At 35.8% G+C, this 18,245-nt stretch overlaps 2 protein-coding genes and 1 long non-coding RNA gene across 5 annotated transcripts; 1 reads left to right on the forward strand and 2 right to left on the reverse strand.

Moving 5' to 3' along the window:
- Window positions 1-161: 161 nt before the first annotated feature.
- eif4bb (eukaryotic translation initiation factor 4Bb) lies at window positions 162-11,990 on the reverse strand. Of its 2 annotated transcripts, none has more exons than XM_058779066.1 (15): window positions 11,839-11,990; window positions 6,626-6,766; window positions 5,196-5,401; window positions 4,963-5,079; window positions 4,827-4,881; window positions 4,584-4,730; window positions 3,920-4,030; window positions 3,586-3,732; window positions 3,228-3,483; window positions 3,041-3,114; window positions 1,986-2,229; window positions 1,867-1,895; window positions 1,593-1,779; window positions 784-856; window positions 162-554 (listed from the first exon to the last, which is right to left on the reverse strand). In XM_058779066.1, the coding sequence occupies exons 1-15, from the start codon at window positions 11,849-11,851 to the stop codon at window positions 480-482; spliced, it is 1,875 nt and encodes a 624-aa protein (XP_058635049.1). In that variant the 5' UTR covers window positions 11,852-11,990; the 3' UTR covers window positions 162-479. The 2 variants fall into 2 exon arrangements, with proteins under 2 accessions (XP_058635049.1, XP_058635048.1); XM_058779065.1 differs by having other exon boundaries at window positions 3,896-4,030.
- On the forward strand, window positions 11,909-14,226 carry LOC131542402 (uncharacterized). 2 transcript variants are annotated; one of them, XR_009271712.1, is made up of 3 exons: window positions 11,909-11,991; window positions 12,473-13,737; window positions 14,096-14,226. It is a non-coding gene; the product is annotated as an uncharacterized LOC131542402 (long non-coding RNA). The 2 variants fall into 2 exon arrangements; XR_009271711.1 differs by having other exon boundaries at window positions 12,473-13,720.
- A 531-nt stretch (window positions 14,227-14,757) lies between these two features.
- On the reverse strand, window positions 14,758-17,363 carry LOC131542400 (serine protease 27-like). Its single transcript, XM_058779070.1, has 8 exons — window positions 17,190-17,363; window positions 17,015-17,035; window positions 16,770-16,932; window positions 16,409-16,677; window positions 16,176-16,321; window positions 15,713-16,061; window positions 15,311-15,421; window positions 14,758-15,180 (listed from the first exon to the last, which is right to left on the reverse strand). The coding sequence occupies exons 1-8, from the start codon at window positions 17,236-17,238 to the stop codon at window positions 15,173-15,175; spliced, it is 1,116 nt and encodes a 371-aa protein (XP_058635053.1). The 5' UTR covers window positions 17,239-17,363; the 3' UTR covers window positions 14,758-15,172.
- Between the last annotated feature and the right edge of the window lie 882 nt (window positions 17,364-18,245).

An 18,245-nucleotide genomic window follows, 5' to 3' on the forward strand; every position in this document is an offset into this window, starting at 1 on the left:
CTTCAGTGGGAGATTTCAACAAAAATGCAACATGGTTTATGGCATTAAAACACAATACTGAGCATTATGAGTGAACAATTACATAAAATCCATTAAAAAGCTACTATGCATCATATTGCAATTGCTGACTGAATTAACCAAAAAAGGAATTCAGAGACAAGTTACAGTATCTTACATTTTTTTTTATTATAACAATGACTTTCAAATTAACAATGATTTTCAAATGTCTACATGTATGAATGCATGTGTCTACGTACTGCACTGATTTGTTTTATTTTATTTTTAATTAAAATGGGCCAGTTTTAGGAATACCAGAATAACTTTCCATAACCATGACAGAGAACAGTATTGTGGGTACCTTGGCCATCATCCCTTAAGCTATGCCACTCCCTCATCGTGAGGAAACTCTAATTTGATCATTCAGTTGCACTTTTTCTTCTGTTCTGTGTTTCTGTAGTTAGTTTATCCTTGCTAATGGTTCATTCCTCTCCATCTTCTTCTCCCTTGTCTCCATCCATTAGTAGGGCAGCATACTTACTTGCGGTACTGAATTGCTGTAGGGACAAAAAGAACGTTTATAACCTCAATGATTGTGATGACCAAGTTAGAAGTGGTAGGAAGAAAATAATTTTCTACACAATAAATAAAGTTCTACACAACAGTGGGCTGAACAACTACACTAATATGTAGGTTTCTACAATCAATCATTTTCAGGGTCTAATTTTTCTTGTAATGTTGACTACATCTGCTCAGTGAGGTGTCAGGTCCAGATGAAGTACTCACAGGAGGAGTGCTCTCTTCATATTTCTTTGGTTCTGAGGCTATTCTGGGATCTCGTTCCTGTCCGACCTCCTTCCTGTTAATTAAAATCCATGAAAAGGTTTAAGACTAGATAAATATTATATTCATCATTATATATATATATATATATATAAATAAATAAATATTATATTCATAGCGATGATAAGCTCTGGACATTCTTACTTATGGATTAATCTAACAGCCTATCACACAAAAAATTAAAATGCAATGTACAATAAATTAATTATTTTCATTGGATTACATTTTAAAAGACGGATTAAATTGTTAAAGTTTTATTAATTTACTTCATTAGAAAAAGAAAAACAATTTAGGGAAAAGTTAAATGAATTTCAAGGGGCCCTAAATAAAAAGGTAACTACTCTGTGCAGTTTAATTGTGAAGAAACAAGTTAGGGTTTACATTTATTTTTAAGGTCTTACAAACATGTGGAAAGCATTTCCTTCCCCAGGAATGGCACATGAATATTGATATTGTATGATATGGAGAAAAAACAACAACATTGTGGTAATATTTTTGGCCATATAGCTCAGCCCCAGTGTTAAATATTTTTCTGACAGCATTTTTTCTTACAGCTTCAATTGTAATAAAATGCTAGTTGTAAGGACTATTTTTACAGTCAGTTTTAGAGCTTAGCAGTTCCCATTGACTTCAAATATATAGCAAAATCATTTAGATTCAGATACTGCTTTTTAGTCAATGTCATGACTATGCAGTTGTACAAATTCATATAGTACGAAAAAAAAAATTCACATTAGAGAAGGATGCCTCACCTGTCTGCAGGTTCTCTCTGTTTGTCGTTGATTGGACAGTCAACTCCTCTTCCCCAACCCCCTCCTCTCCCAACTCCTCCTCCTCCTCCTCCTCCTCCTCCTCCTCCTCCTCCTCCTCCTCCTCCTCCTCCTCCTCTTCCCTGAGGCACAACTTTATCCCTTCGAACACCATCAACCCGGTTTTCATCTAGCAAATAGTACAACAGACAAGTGAAACTGTATATTCATAAAACAAATTTCCAGTCTTCTGAAGTGTTATTGTGGAGACTTTTACCTTTACCCAGTACTCTCTCTTCAGGTGACCTAAAAAGACAAAAAAACACATGACTTATTTGTGCTTCATCATTGCATGTTTTATATTTGTATTTCCATAACTTGTGAGAGAAACCACACCTGTTGGGTTTAAGAACGCTTTTGTTGCTGGGGGCAGCTGAGGGTGGTCCTTCCTTCTCATTAGGACCACCACCTGTGCTGCGTTTGGCCCAGGCATTCTCTTTAGGTGGAGGAGCTGGCATTACTTTCAGTGGAAGCCCTCCCTGATTGGAAGAGGGTGATGGACATGCAGGAGAGATCGGCTCATCCTCTTGTCCACTGAAGACTTCATTCTCTGAATGTTCACCATCTTGACTCCTAGATCCTGAACATCACAGATACATAAAGTATTTATTACTACTGTCAGGACCTTTTTCTTTTTAAGGCATATTTGCTTGAAAAAAGGGATATATATATTCTTACTATCATTGTAGACATCTTTAAACCATTACTTTAGTAGTATTTATATACTAATATACTATTTATTAATATTTTGAATTAGCTTTTATTTGTACATTTTCAATTTTCATTTTATTTAAGGTTCAGCAATTTCATGTGTTTAACATTTTTATTATTTTTTTCTTTTCAATATTTCTATTTAGCATTCATTTGTATTTATTTTAGTATTAAAGTAATTTAACAATTCAGTTTCCAAGGAAACATTTCTACTGTTCATTTAACTTTAATTTGTTCATCTAATATTCATATTTTATTTTAATTTAACAACTAATAAGATATTTAAGTTTTAGTTAATACTGCTTCAAACATGATCTGTCATTCATTCACTGCAATTAAAGAAAGCTAATATAGCCCTTCTACAAGGTTTCTTTACAACTATGATTTTTAATAAGTTATAAAATGTTATAAAATGCCTCATATATCGTTTATCAGCCATAATATGAGAGTTATAATTCATCAGGATCGTAATATTAGTGCATACCTAATATATATATATGCTTTGATAGTTGTTTATACCACAGCCATAATCATTGGAAGAAACATAGTAAATAAAAGAGTTTATAAATAAACCGTAATCTTTGATTAAACAACAACCAAAAACAGATCTGGCCTCATTTCATTAAAAATCAGAATCAACCAAAAAGTAAAGAGAGTTAACACATGCATAAATGTTTTACCTTTAGGTTGCGAGGATTCACTTCCTGTGTGTCGACGCTCCTTAGATGGCTCTTCATTTCTCCAACTCAAGTCTCTGGGGGAGGGGGGGGAAAAGACATTCTATAAATACTCTTTCATCACCATTTAAAAGTTAAGTTTTCAGAGAAAAGTGTTCACGTCAACCTATCTGTATTCTCCCATTCTCACCGGTCTCGGGGTCGACTATCTGAGGGCCTGTTCTTATCCTCTTCCAACTGTTTCTGGAGTCGTTCTTGTTCTTTCTTCAGCCTTTCCTCCACCTCTCTCTCCTTGGCGGCTGTGTCCACAGGTTTGGCTGCCCCAAATATAGAGGAAGTCCTGCTGGAATTAGCAGTGTTACTCTGCGGAGACAAGCTTCCACTCTGTTCCTCCTCTTTTGGGATGCTCCGTGGCTTCAGGTTTAACTTGGGCCTCTGTAGAGGGCCTAGAATGAAATTTCATTAGATTAGAGACAACATTCCTGAAATTTTACTTGTATCTTTAAAGCTGAAGTATGTAATTTCTGCATTAACATCATCTCACATACCCCTCTCATCTCGTCCATCATTACTCCTGTCTAAACGCTCTTCTCGATCTCCAAAGCGATCTCCATCTCGCCGGTCATCATAGTCTCGCCTGAAGGCACTGCTGAATCCTCGTCGTCCTCCACCACCACCACCATGTGAGTCAAAACCTAAGACAATCACAACCATAGCATTACTTACAAAGCAAACTGCAATTAATAACACAGAAACTCAAGAGAAATTAACTTGCACTAGCATTTACATTCATTTTGGTTATCATATGAGAAATTAAGCAATGTTATGTGTGAAATCCATGGACGAAACACTACAGACCTCCACGATCATAGTCTCTGCTACCTCTGTCATCGTAGCGATCTCTACCACTGAAGCGATCTCGACCGCTGTCATAACGATCATCACGTCTTGGAGCATCTCTGAATCGGTCCGACTCATAGCGGTCACGTGACCCTGCAAAAAAAAATATACCACAATGAGTTATACAAAGTACAAACAACAGTATGTTAACAGTCAAACCAGATTTAAGATGAAATCTATTTAACTTCGACTGCCAAAAACTGCAGCATAAAGTTTCTTATAATTAGGGATGCATGATTTGGTGGGAATAAAAACTAAAAAACTAAAATTGCCATTGCGATTTAAATACAAAAAAAAAAATTAGCTCCACGTTTGCTATGTTTGTAGAGCTGCACAATCTGGCCAAAATGCTTTGATTGTAACGTTATGACTAACAACAACTAGAATTTAATATGGATTCATTTAGATTTCATTTATACAAATAATATGTCTGCTTGATAGAATGAAGGATGTTGTATGCAAGTTGTTTTTAAAGAAAGCATTTATAACCACTGGTATTTCTTTGAAAAGAAAAAAATTATCTTATGATAGAAAAACAATTCAGATAACTAAAATATGAATAAAACTAAATAACATTCTATAACTAAAGTTAAATCAAAATTAACGCTGGTTTAAGCATGATAGAGTTTGGATGTGTTTAACTTACTGTCACCATATCCATCGTCTCTGCGTGGTCCATCATCCTGGTCCCCGCTTGGCCGTGCCCTCCAATCAGAATCCGTCTTATCAGGGCCACTGTCCATCCCACGACCTCTATCCCTGTCTCGCCCCATCATTGACCCACTGTCCCTCTCTGTTAGAAATATAAGAAAATATATATTATAATATTTTAAATGTGCTTTCACAGAGGCAAAGACAACATGAAGGCGTTGGTATATCATCAGTTCACCTTTGTCATTGGATTGATCTGCGATATCCACCCGGATCCGTCTGTTTCCAAGATTCTACACAAATTTAATGCAGTGTTATCTCAAAATAAAAAACAAAGGCAATGCACTGAGGTCAGTATTTTACTGACGACCCACCTCCTCATTTAGAGTGAGAGCGCGCAAGAAAGATTCAACATCATCAAATTCTGCATAACCAAAACCCTTAAGCCTCTCTGGGTTACTAGGCTCCCGTGGCAAACGTACTGCACTGATCTGAGAATACAGACAAAACACATCCAGTTACACACAACCTGCATTTGACAAGCAGCTAAGAGTAATATATCCTAATAGGAAAGACTCAAAATGTAAACTTGCAGATCCCCACTGACCGCAAGGCCCCTGAAGAAGTCTTTGATGGATTCCTCACTGACGTCATAGGGAAGGTTACCGAGGAAGGCAGTGTAGGGTGGGCTGCGTGGCAGGCGAGAGCGATCAATGTTTGGTTCCCGTGCTGCACGAGGCGCAGTTGGCAGGGTGGAGCGGTCGATGGGAGGAGCTCGATACGTATCCTCCACAGTATGCCAGGAAGTTGAGACTAAAGAGAAGGAGAATGATACTTGGCCATCACAGAATATGATTTCATTGCCTGGATCCCAAAGTGCATCGGATCTTACATTGTACCAACCCTAGCATTTTGCCTTCTTAAGGCTGGAATACACTTGATTTTTGACGATTTACAGTCTGAACTGGATGAGTCAAAGAAAATTGCGCAGTCTATGATCGGTACAAAAAAAAAAAAAAAAAATTATTGTAGCTTCAGATTAGACTCGCTGCACAATTAATTGAAAATAAATAAATAAATAAATAGTGTTTGCAGCATCACAGTAAGTGCTGCTCCACACAAACATTTTACAGTTGTAATTTTTCTAAATACTCAAATTTATTTCTTTTAATTTTATTCAGTATCTGGTAATAATTTGGTAATACAATACTTTACAATAAGGTTCATTAGTTATCATTAGTAAACATGAACTAAGAATGAACAATGCTTCTGCAGCATTTATTAATCTTAGTTAATTTCAGCATTTACTAATGCATTATTAAAATCACAAGTTGTGTTTGTTAACATTAGTTAAGGCACTGTGAACTAACATGAATAAACAATGAACTGTATTTTCATTAACTAACATTAATAAAGATTAATAAATAGTGTATTAAATGCATTGTTCATTGTTTGTTCAAATTAGTTAATACATTAATGTTAATAAATGACACATTGTAAAGTGTTACCCAATATTTTTTATTTTTAATAAAATTATTATTATTGTTAATATTGTACTTTTTATAGTTGTAATGAAAAATTATATTAATTTATAAATACTCCATTTTTAACAATTATTTTAGAGTGAAACATAAGTATAATTTCTTTTAATTTTGTTCTATAATTTATATTTTTAATAATAATAATCATTCTATTATTACTTATCACATTGAGACAGAATCACAAAATTCTGGCAAAAATGTGCAGTCGCCTACAAACGCGCACAGCAAACCTGAAATTTGTTGTTATTCATATTGTAAATTGCAAAATGCTTTTTTTTAAATCAGAATTTTTATTTTTTATTTTTAGATTTTCTAGATTTTTGCCCCAAATCGAGCGGCCCTACTTTAGACTATGATTCCATCCGGTCTGAGGATATCAAACATGTTTGATATTTTGAGCCGATCTTAGAACACATATTGTTTTATTTGTCACGAGTCTCCAACCAACGGGGCTTTTCAGATTTTAATCATGTAGTGCATTCCAGCCTTTACTCACCATCTCCATCCAAGTCATCGGTCTCATCTGCCCAGCTGGTGGTCTTTGTGCTGGGGTAACTGGGGGGTGCACTGCCACTGCTATCATTCGCAAGGAAGTCATTGAGGGTCAGGGTCTTGCCCTTCTTCTTATTCTTCTTAGCTAATAAAGAAAAAAACAGATGCTATGAGAATGCCAAAACTGAGTTTTTTTTGTTCTTTGATAAATATGTTGAACCAACCAGATGACAGTAGTTTGGAACAACTTGAGGGTGAGTAAATGACGACAAATTTTGGTTGAACTACACTTTGAATGGACAAAATGATTGGAAGAGTTCAGCATAATTCGCCAGAGAAGTCTGTCATTTCTACAGAAGATCGGGTCAGAGTTATGACATTTTGATTAAGTATTATGAAATCAAAACAAAGAAGCACATGCACGGATAAAATGTTTACAATAAGACACATTAGGAAAACAGCTAAGGTCAATTTTAATTTAACATTAACATTCAGAAGAAGAATGTTTTAACTTTCCCACCCTACATGGGCCACATGGTGACACAATTAACAGACATAGCACGACTATGCAAAAAACAGATAGGCTTATTCAAAAGACATTATCTCACTATTTGTTTATTCACTAATATCTGCTTGCTTCAACAGTGATATGTCACTACACTTGTAGAGGATTTCCAGGTAAAACCTCTCAACACCCTTCATTAAACTGCATGAAATATATATATATATATATATATATAAAAATAATATCTACTGCAATTGTTCAAACATTAAGAATGTTGTGTACACAAATTAATATTAAAATTTAAAATAAAAAAAGTGATTTTAGTGTTTTTTTCCATCTAGATGAATTGGCCATAGCCTTAAAAAATGTCATGTGGCGCGACCATGATTTATATTAAAATTAAACAATTTACTTAACATGCTTAACATTTTTTAATGTTACATTTTAAAGTGTTTAGAAAAAGTATTTGCATTTAATTTGAGTTTTTGTAAATAACAATCTCTTATTTTTGTTCTATAATTTCAGAGTTGCCTTCTTAAATGACCCTTTCACCGGGAGTTTGATTTACAGGCAGTCTGACATATTATAAAGTTGACAAACAAACCAGACAGGAAAGTAAATTAGCGTCGATGGACTTGAACTTGAAAAATGGTGTGTATTGACATCTTTTCACAGTTGAAACAATATACCTTCTGATGTTCATTCACGTTTATTTCGTGCTATGACTAGTAAAGATGAAGAGATGATCGGACTTTGTTTCATACTAAAAGTAACCAGCTCTGTCTTGTCTGTCAGTGTCCTCTTTGCTCCGTGATGTATTTTTCAATGCGTGAGAACACGATGTGTGGCATGAAAGTGCCATGGTTTGTCGGACGTAGCAACAGTAACTAAGGGGGGTGGGTCTTTGCGAAAGGTCAATTTAGAGTAGGGGGAGGTTTCTGGCTCAGGTTCTGAGATGACAACATGAGCATCTTTCTTACAGTAGAAAATGACTTCTGGAGTTTGTGCTTGACTGCAGAGTCAGAATTAACATGCTGCCTATGGTGAACGTTTATTTTACTTTGCTTGGAAGTATAATCTGGTAGAATAGATTAAAACAGTTATTAATAAATAACAAATTACTAATAAACGCGTAATTACCAAACTAAAATTACATGCTCCGAATTATTTTTTTTTCCATTTTTTCTCATATTGTACAAAGATTAAACATAAACAGTCTGAAATGAACCAAATTGCATAAAAATATATTCCAAATTATACTAAAATAAAGTATTTTATGTATATAAACCAATAGAGCGGGGGAACTACGATGTCACTTTGTTGGCGAAAACCCGGAAGCGAGTTAGCATTTTAGCACTTCCGGTTCCATCGTCCCATAGTCAATGGGTTTTTTGAATGGGATTTTGGTTAAATCCCTTAAATAAGGTCTGTGGTTCAGACAGGCTCAAGATACTTTCACGTTTTATTCTACGACATAAAACACATCAGTTACACCCCACTCGTGATTTTTTTAAGCCGTTACGTTGCTTAAAAGAGACGGTTGCTAACAAGTTGCTAAATGGGACTACAGGCGCTGTCGGAGACCATCAACGTCATCACGCCGAACAGTTTATCAATTTACAGTATTTTCCAGTTGTAGCATAATTTGTAATAAAATTAATTTTAGGATGACTCTGTGTTCGTACTATAAGGTAAACTCATATTACGATTATTACAGGTAAACACCACATTTACCGGCTTTACTTGGTGAAAGTGAAACTTTAATGATGCATAGTGCTTAAAGCCACGTTAAAATTAAATGTTTACGGCAACATAAACATAAAAGCTGTTAGAAAGCATATAGATTGAGGATTTCCTAGAAGCAAGGATAAAACAACAGTTTGTGTACCCACCCTAAAAAAATTATAGCTGAAATGTGGTACTTTATTCACTAAAATAAGTTTAATCTTACCATACCCAAAAACTCGCTCACTCTGCTGTTATTTAAAGGATTAAATACACAGGGATACGTTTTTAATTAAAATATTCATATTAATCAAGGATTTATTGACTTTTAATGCACCTTATTTCGAAATGTACAGAAATGCGTGCTTTAAATGTCCTTTAGTTAAGATTATTTCATTTATTCACTGTACTATTTATTACTAATGTCTCATTTCAGTTTTAGTTTGGCTCTTGTTTTGTATTTATTCCAGTTTATATGAAACGGTTCATGTAGTGTGGATTAAAATTCATATATAGAGTAAATCCTTTTCACTGAATGTTAAAAATAAGTTTGAAAAAGTTGTCGGGAGCGCGGTGGTGGTGACACTGAAGGTGAGCGACCGTGGTGCTGTAGTTCATTTATAGCCCAAGTTTAGCTTTTCAGTTCTGCGCTTTTATTTAGGCTTCAAAATTCGTCAAAGTTATATTATTTTGTGAAGATTATCTTGATGGACAAAACGTGCAAGTTTCATGAACTATGATTGAACACAGAGCTTATTTTTTGCGATTATCCAAAAGCCTATGGAAAAATTCCATTTGTTTTTTGTCGAGGAACCAGTTTCATGCTAACCGCAGATCCGCCTACAGAGTGACGTCATAGTTCCTCCACTCTATTGAATATAAAAGCAAACAAACTGCCAATCTGGGACATATATCTATAATGGAAAACACTCTGCAGTGGGCACACCATATGATATTTGGTCGCACTACATGATATTTTCAAATTCAATCTAAATATAGACCTTTTTCCTGAATAACCGATGAGATGATGGATTCTAACTTCCGTTTGGGTGCTCTCGTGTTCCGGTCTCCATAGAAATCCGTTAAAACGGGGTAAAAAAAAGATAGACTGAATTGAAACTTTTTCAATACAACTAAATATAAAAATGTGTGGAGGGTTGCTGTGCTGTTGTTGGCTGCCACAGTAACGGCAGTAAGCTAAGGAATTCCTTAAAAGTACTTGTTTTGCGTATCAGAAAATCTGTCTTTTCAGGCACTGTATATATGGCTTGCAGCGCTCAAGTTAAAATACTCCGTGTGAAATAATAATATATGTTAAAATAATGTTTGCTCTTATCATTTTGTGTACAAAATCCCATGAACTTCACCCCGATCGGGAGCAGTATGTGCAATCATCCGTTTTCAATGCAGCTTAACCTCGTGTCGCTTCATGTCATCTTCCCACTCATTGAACTATGACTGGTCCTTTACTGCAAAAAGACGGTTATTGCGACACTGTAAAGTGATGAAACAATGGCGCCACATGAATTTTTAAAATGACTTTCGGTTTCACATTATATATCGGCTCTGAAAATTTGTAAATGTGACTAGAAACTGGAAATGTAAAGCACCGTTCTAATCGGGGGAGACTTCCGCGTTCAGAAAAAGGCCTATACAAGAACAGAATTGGTCACCTAAACAAAACAAGCTAGCTTCCCACAAAAGGTCACTATGAAATTTATTTAAATTGCAGAAATACCTTATTATTCATTGTTTTTTTTTTAAGGTCATACCACATGATATCCAAATGTGGTAACTACAAACCAGCTGTTAAAAAGATTATATTTTTCCAAATTTGAAAGAGACTTACAAACCTGCCTGATGCTTCCACGGGTCTTTGGTAAACTCGTATATGATGCAAAGTTTTATCTTTGAATGGATTTCAACATAAAAGTCCCAAAATGGTAGTTTTTTGATGGTCGCACCACATGATATTTTGACACTTTGAATAACAGAAAAATTACAAATAACTAATGTTTTTTGAAAAGTTAAATTGAGTTCATACATGGGAGAGGCCCTTCATATATATGGAATCTTTTTTATGCATTTAAACCAATTTTTAACTGAAAAAAAAAAAGCAATCGGACAGAAAATGTAGGCGTCACATCATTGACCCATATATATATATATATATATATATATATATATATATATATATATGATGCTTAAACACTCTTTCTAAAGTGCTTTTACAGAACTCGACACAGAGGTTAATACAGAATAATACGAGATGTTTTGAGTCGATTTTAATCGAATTAATTAGTAAATGATTCAATGACTCGACAAAAAAACCATATTCGCCACCTACAGACGTAACGATGTAACTGCACTGAATAAATCCGTAAACAAATCTTTTTGGTGAACACATATACTCATAAAAAACAAGCCACTGAAATGAATCAAAATCACCAACCCAACCGCCGTTCTCTAATTAAAAAAAAAGACGAGAGAAAGTCTATTTCAGCTCTATGTCCACGGCTCCACGCACGTGGTGCCCTCTCCGGTCCCTCCTCTGGATCTTACTGCGCATACGCACCAAACATGGGTTATTAGCACTGAACTTCAGGCACTATTATTTACCATAATATCATATACTTTCCATGCATTAACCTTATAAACTGCCACGTACATTAAAACACCCGAACATCCGTTTGCGAAATGTCGTCCCGTCCTAAAACTAGAGATGAGAACAAGACAGACGAAGCACATGATTTGGCCGCTAGCAAACTGGCTAATTCATTTGAGCACAAGGCTTCCCCAATACAGCTAATCCTTCGTGTTTCAGTGTATTTTCCCAGTATATTTAGCAGTGCGGTTTTCGAAAAACGCACACAGTGTATCCCGTAACCATTACGCTTGAACCCAAGAGTGTTCTACAAACTTGTTTAGAGCTGTTCCGCAAAGAAGCCTACAAATGAAGGCAGACCGCGAGAGCGCAGTATTCTCACCTGACGCCGCCATGTTGGAGAGTGATCTGGTGGAAGAGTCCCGGATGAAGGCGTCAGGGATTTGTCACGGGGGCAGGCAGACATCACACAGTCACTCACAAGCACGAGAACATGTTTTAGAAGTTGCACTTTGTGAGGATGTGAAAACTAATGGTAATCATTTTTGGAAACAGAAATCAGAAAGCAAGAACCAAACCGGAAAACACAAATCCTAAAGATAATGGCATAAATATTTTATACAGGCTTATTCAACTTACTTTTCTGTTTATCTTGTTATCGTCTTGTAGTGATGTTATCACAGCTTTTTATTTGACTAGAAATGTATTTATGGTTTATGCTTGTTCTTTTGTAACGTAAGATTTACAAGCAAGAAGTAGGTAGGCAAATTTACACACCATAGGTTTTCTGGGTCCCTTTTATTGTGTGTTGGAAATGGGCCTCTTTCTCTTTGGTTACCTTGAGGTCATTTTCAGAAAACTGTCCTACATTTATTTTGGCATACGCTTTTATCCAAAGCGATTTGCATTGCATTGAAAGAATGCATTTTATCAGGTCACACATTTCCTTGACGTTAGTGTTGCTAGTGCTGTGATAAAAATCTTTCTCTTCACATGTCTCTATATCTCTACCCCAGATCCAGTTTTTTACACAGTGGATACATCTTTGAGAGGCCATGATGACCTCCTCAAATTGGTGAGGGAAAATATGGGTTGGTTTTCTCTGTGTGGAAGCTCAGTGTGGCTCTCGGTTGGAACTGCAACTTGCATTTCTACATATCAATTTTACACATCCCAATCTGTGAGTAGCATCTGCCTGCAAAACCGGAGGCTGCATTTTCAGGACCGCATTTCTAGGACCCTAGGTTTTTAGTGACAGCGCCACCTACCGAATTAGAGGACCAGCGAGCGAAGATGGATGACAGTCAGAGTGTGAGTATAGTGTTTAAGTATTTGTTTAACATTAAAAACAATTGTGATGCATTTCATTGGAAAGTTAACATAGCCGAAGATATCGTGATTTGCTAAATAGTCTTGAATTCATAGCCGTCATATATTAGCCTCTAATGCTGTAAAATGAATTGTTAGCACATTAATTTAACGAAACTGTTGCATGATAAGCCTGTGTTGACTTATTGACAGCACAATAAACTGTAGCACGTTCGTTGTGAAAGCTTGTTAATTACTCATTGTTTTTCCATTTTAATTAAGTTAAAATAATCTTAATGTTTTAACTGTCACATGCTCACAGTCAGCCTGTTTAACGTTACCCCACAATACATGTTATGAGTACGTCTCTTCATTTTGACATGGTTTTATAATGTTGTTTGAGACATATGACATTTTAATAGTCAGACATAACAGAGAGGCCATCATAATAATTGACTGTTAAAATACCACGTGTTAGATTGTCATTTACTGTGTACTGTACTCTATATGAAGTGCTTTCAAGGACACAGATCAGGGCAGGCAATAGTATGACAAAAGATTAATAAATAAATTTGTTGTTTGTTCAAGAACACAAATAAAAGTCGGGACAATGGTGGGCAGTTCTTCTTTCTTTAATTCTATACTGTGCAATAACTGAATCACGAACTCCATTAACACAGGTGTCTCTCTTTCTTTCTTTGATAATTAACTGGACAACCAAAATCTAACCCAGAGTGGCCAACAAACCCAGAATGGCCAACAGTGCTTATTCCTGAGTTTAGTCTGGGTGTATTCAACACAATACACTACAAAATTGGTCAAGTATTGGAATTGTTTTTACACAATGTGTAAACCCTTTTTAAGCGTTAACAGTATTTCTGATTATGTTCTCCATTTACTGTTTCAGTGAAGTGGAAGAATTGAATAGGGTGCTAGAGAAACAACTGAGAAAAGAGGTGAGAGCATCCAGGTGGTAGGTAGTGCTGCTGCATACATCACAACGTGTGCTTTAAATATTTAAAGTCATGTCAATAATATGTTATTTCTATTCAGATTTCTTGCATCTCTCTGTTTTTTTTCTTTCTCAGTTCAGATGGGCTTTATTGACATGAATGTTTCAAGAACCTTTGTTCCCACAACATCAAAATAATTTTTTTTCCAAATCTTTGAACAGTATGCAGTAATACTTATGAACATTAATTAATTATTTTTGTATCGTATATGTGTGTGCGCTCTGTGGTAACTAAGATCTTTTAAATATGAAATTTAAAATTAGAGAGTAGAACATGTTCAACTAAATGTTCCTTATTTCATTCACTTCTCTTTCTTAGGAGTCAGTGAAGACGTCGTCCATGAAGTTCTTTCTATGTGGTTCACGTCATGAACAAATTTGTTTTTGTGTGTGTTCAAGTTCAACTGTTGTAATATATTATTTTATAAAATATACACAATCTTAAATCTACCCCCAGAGTCATCCTTGACTATACCATGATTCCTTGTTTATTTTATTTGAGTTATAATATTATGCTACTTAGACCCAATGATTACTCAACATTCCTAGGAACCAGGTTTAATTGCAATAAAGAAAGTAGTATTTGGGTGTAATAAAACTTTTAAAAAACTCTAAAATTCTAATGTAGTTAAAACTGGGTGGAAATACTGCCTTAGTTGCACTTTTTTCGGTCCTCCAAAACTAGGGTCCTGGAAATGCGTTCCTGGGACGGCGGTTCTCCGGCTCGGTAGGTGGCGCTGTCACAAAAAACTAGGGTCCTAGAAGTGCGGTCCTACAACTGCGGTCCTGAAAGTGCAGCCTCCGGTATTGCAGACTGATAATATTGCAATCTGTAACAGTCTGATTATATTATTTTAACATTTAAATCTACTTTTTAGATGAGTATTGAGCAGTGTGTTTCATCACCTTATTATTTGTACATCCTTGTCGTAGCTGTACAAAGGCGTGCATTTTGTCCCATGAATCTACAAACACCTCCCCCATTGGTGTGATTTATAACAGAAAAGACATTACAAGCCAGATGATGCAAAGTATTTATTAAGTCATTTATATAATACAGATTACAAACAAGACCCAAATGATATTATCAAGTTATGCTATAATATATTCTGCTTGTATGATTTTGTATGCTCCATAAAATTAATTTTGAATTATTTCTGTACAATTTTGACACACAAACACTATAAAATCATTAGTCTGAAGAGGGGAAATTAGACTGTCATTACACATACATTTTGAGGAAATTAATTTCAACTGAATTGATTCTTTGTTGATATAAAGAAATATTTTGTTGCATAACCTGTCCTTGATGCATAAAATTGTTGCATGGAATTTATAAACAAATAAACATATAGTGCAGGTGATTCGGAGGATCGTGCCAGCCAAGAGTTATTTACTAATACCCTGTAGAGACACAAAAACAAACAAAGCTGAAGACGTCTAGACTAAAGAATTCAGAATTTGAATCATGTTTGGTTTGTGTTTCAGGATTATGAGCACTTGTTTGTTTGTTTGTGTGTGTATTTGGACTTACTGCATAGTTTTCTATAATCTGCACAGCAGTTTATGCGGCAGCGAGGATTGCAGTTGCAGCTGTTGTGGAGGTAAACTTTCTCACCACATCTCCCTTGACAAGAGGTTGAGGCTACAACAAAAAGATGTTATCAAGCATTATGCAGAGAAGTAAGTAGTGTTAATGAGAATTCAGAAAAGAAAGATATTTTGAAAAATCAGTTGCCTTTGACTTTCAGTGTATGGACAAAAAATACAACAGAGGTCTATGGTAACCAAAACTATTTAGGTAACAACATTCTTCAAAACATCTTTTCTTATAGAAAAAGTAAATGCATTCAAGTGATGACAGAATTTTCATTGTTGGGTGGACTATCCCTTTCAGGATATATGTACAAGTGTGTAGAGTATGAGAAAGAGTTACTGTAACTTGATGAAAGAGTAGTAGTTGCTGGTCTTAAGGTAGTAGAAGTTTTTTGGGTGGTAGTTGTTGGTGATGTAGTAGTAGCAGTAGTTGGGGAAGTTGTAGAAGTAGCTGTTGAAGTAGAAGCAGGCGAGGCCGTAGAAACAGACTGGCATGTGCTTGTAGGGTTGAAGGTGACAAAGCCTGGCTGGTTCTGGCCAACGTTGTTTGTGATCCAGCTCTGATACTGTGACACACGGGTGTAAACACCAGGTGCATTGGGATCGGCACAGCCATAACCCCAGCTGGTGATGCCAGACTGAACCCACACCAAACACTGCTTGCTCACCATTGGACCTCCAGAGTCTCCCTACAGAAAAAAAAAGAGAGGAGAAGTTTTTCTTTCAGCAATATATTAAAGAACCTAATGTACTTTCAGATATGCAGCATGTTTTGATGTGCTTAATCTGGTTGGTTGTTATACCTGACAGGTGTCTTTGCCTCCCTCCATTAAACCAGCACACATCATGTTGGTGGTAACAGATCCAGAGCCCAAAAGAGTATTACATTGATCATTAGCCACCACTGGAACCATAGTCTCCTGCAGGATCCCAGGAGCAGGTAAACTCACTGAACACCAAAAACACACACAACCATTATTTAGTGATGTTAGGAGTAAATGCATATGTGAATTAATGGGTTAGCATGTGTTAGTACCTCCAGACTGAACATCTCCCCAGCCTGTGATCCAGCTGCTGGTGCCAGAAGGGAAGACGCTGCTTTGGGCTGCCAGACACACGGGTCTAATATAGTCATTAAAAGTGACTGTGGAGGACAGCCGGAGCAGAGCGATGTCATTGTTGTTTGTGGTCCTGTCATAAGAGGGGTGAACAATGATCGTAATGACGTTTCTGCTGATTTCATTGGCATTGACTCCGTCCTGTGTCCTCCTTCCCAAATACACACGCAGACTGGATGCGCTGACACTAAATTCAGACAAAGATAAGTGAGAAAACAAAAACGTACATCTAACAATCAAAACAAAACAAGTGGATTTGTGTATTCAAGTAAATCTTACCCAGGTAAACAGTGAGCTGCTGTCAGGACCCATTCATTGTTGATGAGGGAGCCTCCGCAAAAATGACGTCCAGAAGTGTGCAGACTGACCTGCCACGGCCACGACCCATCAGGTGCGTTCACACCACCCACAATACGGGTGTTTAGAGGAGCCTGTCCACAAACTATGAGAGAAACAGACAGATGTGCAATTCTGTAAAACTATATGATTTATATGAACATATGAAGAACGAGACAAACTCTTACCATTCAGCTGAGAAAGTGAACCTGTAGCGGAAGAGACAGAGCAGCACACATTAAATAGGAAAGATTTCATGGACATCTAGCTATGTGTGACATCCTCTAACTAAATAATTTAATGAAATTATCCCACTTGAACCAGGACCATGGCAGAAACATGTAGTGCTGATGAAGTCCTTACCTTGAACGCATAAGAGCAGGGCCAAACCAATGCAAGTTAGCCTCCACATCTTCACAAACCGTCTCTTCTCTTGCAGAATGGATGGAGATGGTGAATTTGGTTCTCTTTGCTCTTACAAGCCCTTTATATATCCATTTCTCCAGTCTCTGCTCGCCATTTGTCTAATTACTTTAATGTCGCACTAATCCATTTTTAATATAATTTTCTGCTCCTCGCCCTGTTTTCATAATGCAGACCTGTTAAACATGCATTTTAGAACTAAATTTTCTTCTTAACATATTACATGCAAAGTTTTTTTTATTAATCTCTATAAATCGGGCAGGATGTTCACGTTATATAATAATTTATTGCTGTTTGATGAGGATGTGTACTCTACATCCAGGTAATTATAATAACATCAAAGATTATATGTGACCCTGGAGCACAAAACCAGTCTTAAGTCGCAGAGGCATATTTGTAGCAATAGCCAAAAATACATTGTACGGGTCAAAATGATTGATTTTTCTTTTATGCCAAAAATCATTAGGCCATTAAGTAAAGATCATGTTCCATGAAGATGTTTTGTAAATTTCCTACTGTAAATATATCAAAACTTAATTTTTGATTAGTAATATTTATTGCTAAGAACTTCATTTGGACAACTTTAAAGGTGATTTTCTCAATATTTTGATTTTTTTTGCACCCTCAGATTCCAGTTTTTCAAATAGTTGTATCTCTGCCAAATATTGTCCTATCCTAACATTATTTAATATTAGCTTATTTATTCAGCTTTCAGATGATGTATAAATCTCAATTTTGAAAAATTTACCCTTATGACTGGTTTTGTGGTCCAGGGTCACATATACTTATAATAAATCACATCTCTTAAATCAATATATTTTCAAAGAACACTTGTTTAAACATATCTTATATATCTACTAGATAGATAGATAGACAGATACACTGTAAAAATTGATAAGTTGACTTAACTTAAAAAAAATTGAGGAAACCTGTTGCCTTAAAATTTTTAAGTAAATGATAATTTAAAAAATAAGTTAATTGAATTGTCAATTAACA

The sequence above is a fragment of the Onychostoma macrolepis genome, chromosome 06 (assembly GCF_012432095.1).
Source record: "Onychostoma macrolepis isolate SWU-2019 chromosome 06, ASM1243209v1, whole genome shotgun sequence".
NCBI lineage: Eukaryota > Metazoa > Chordata > Actinopteri > Cypriniformes > Cyprinidae > Onychostoma > Onychostoma macrolepis.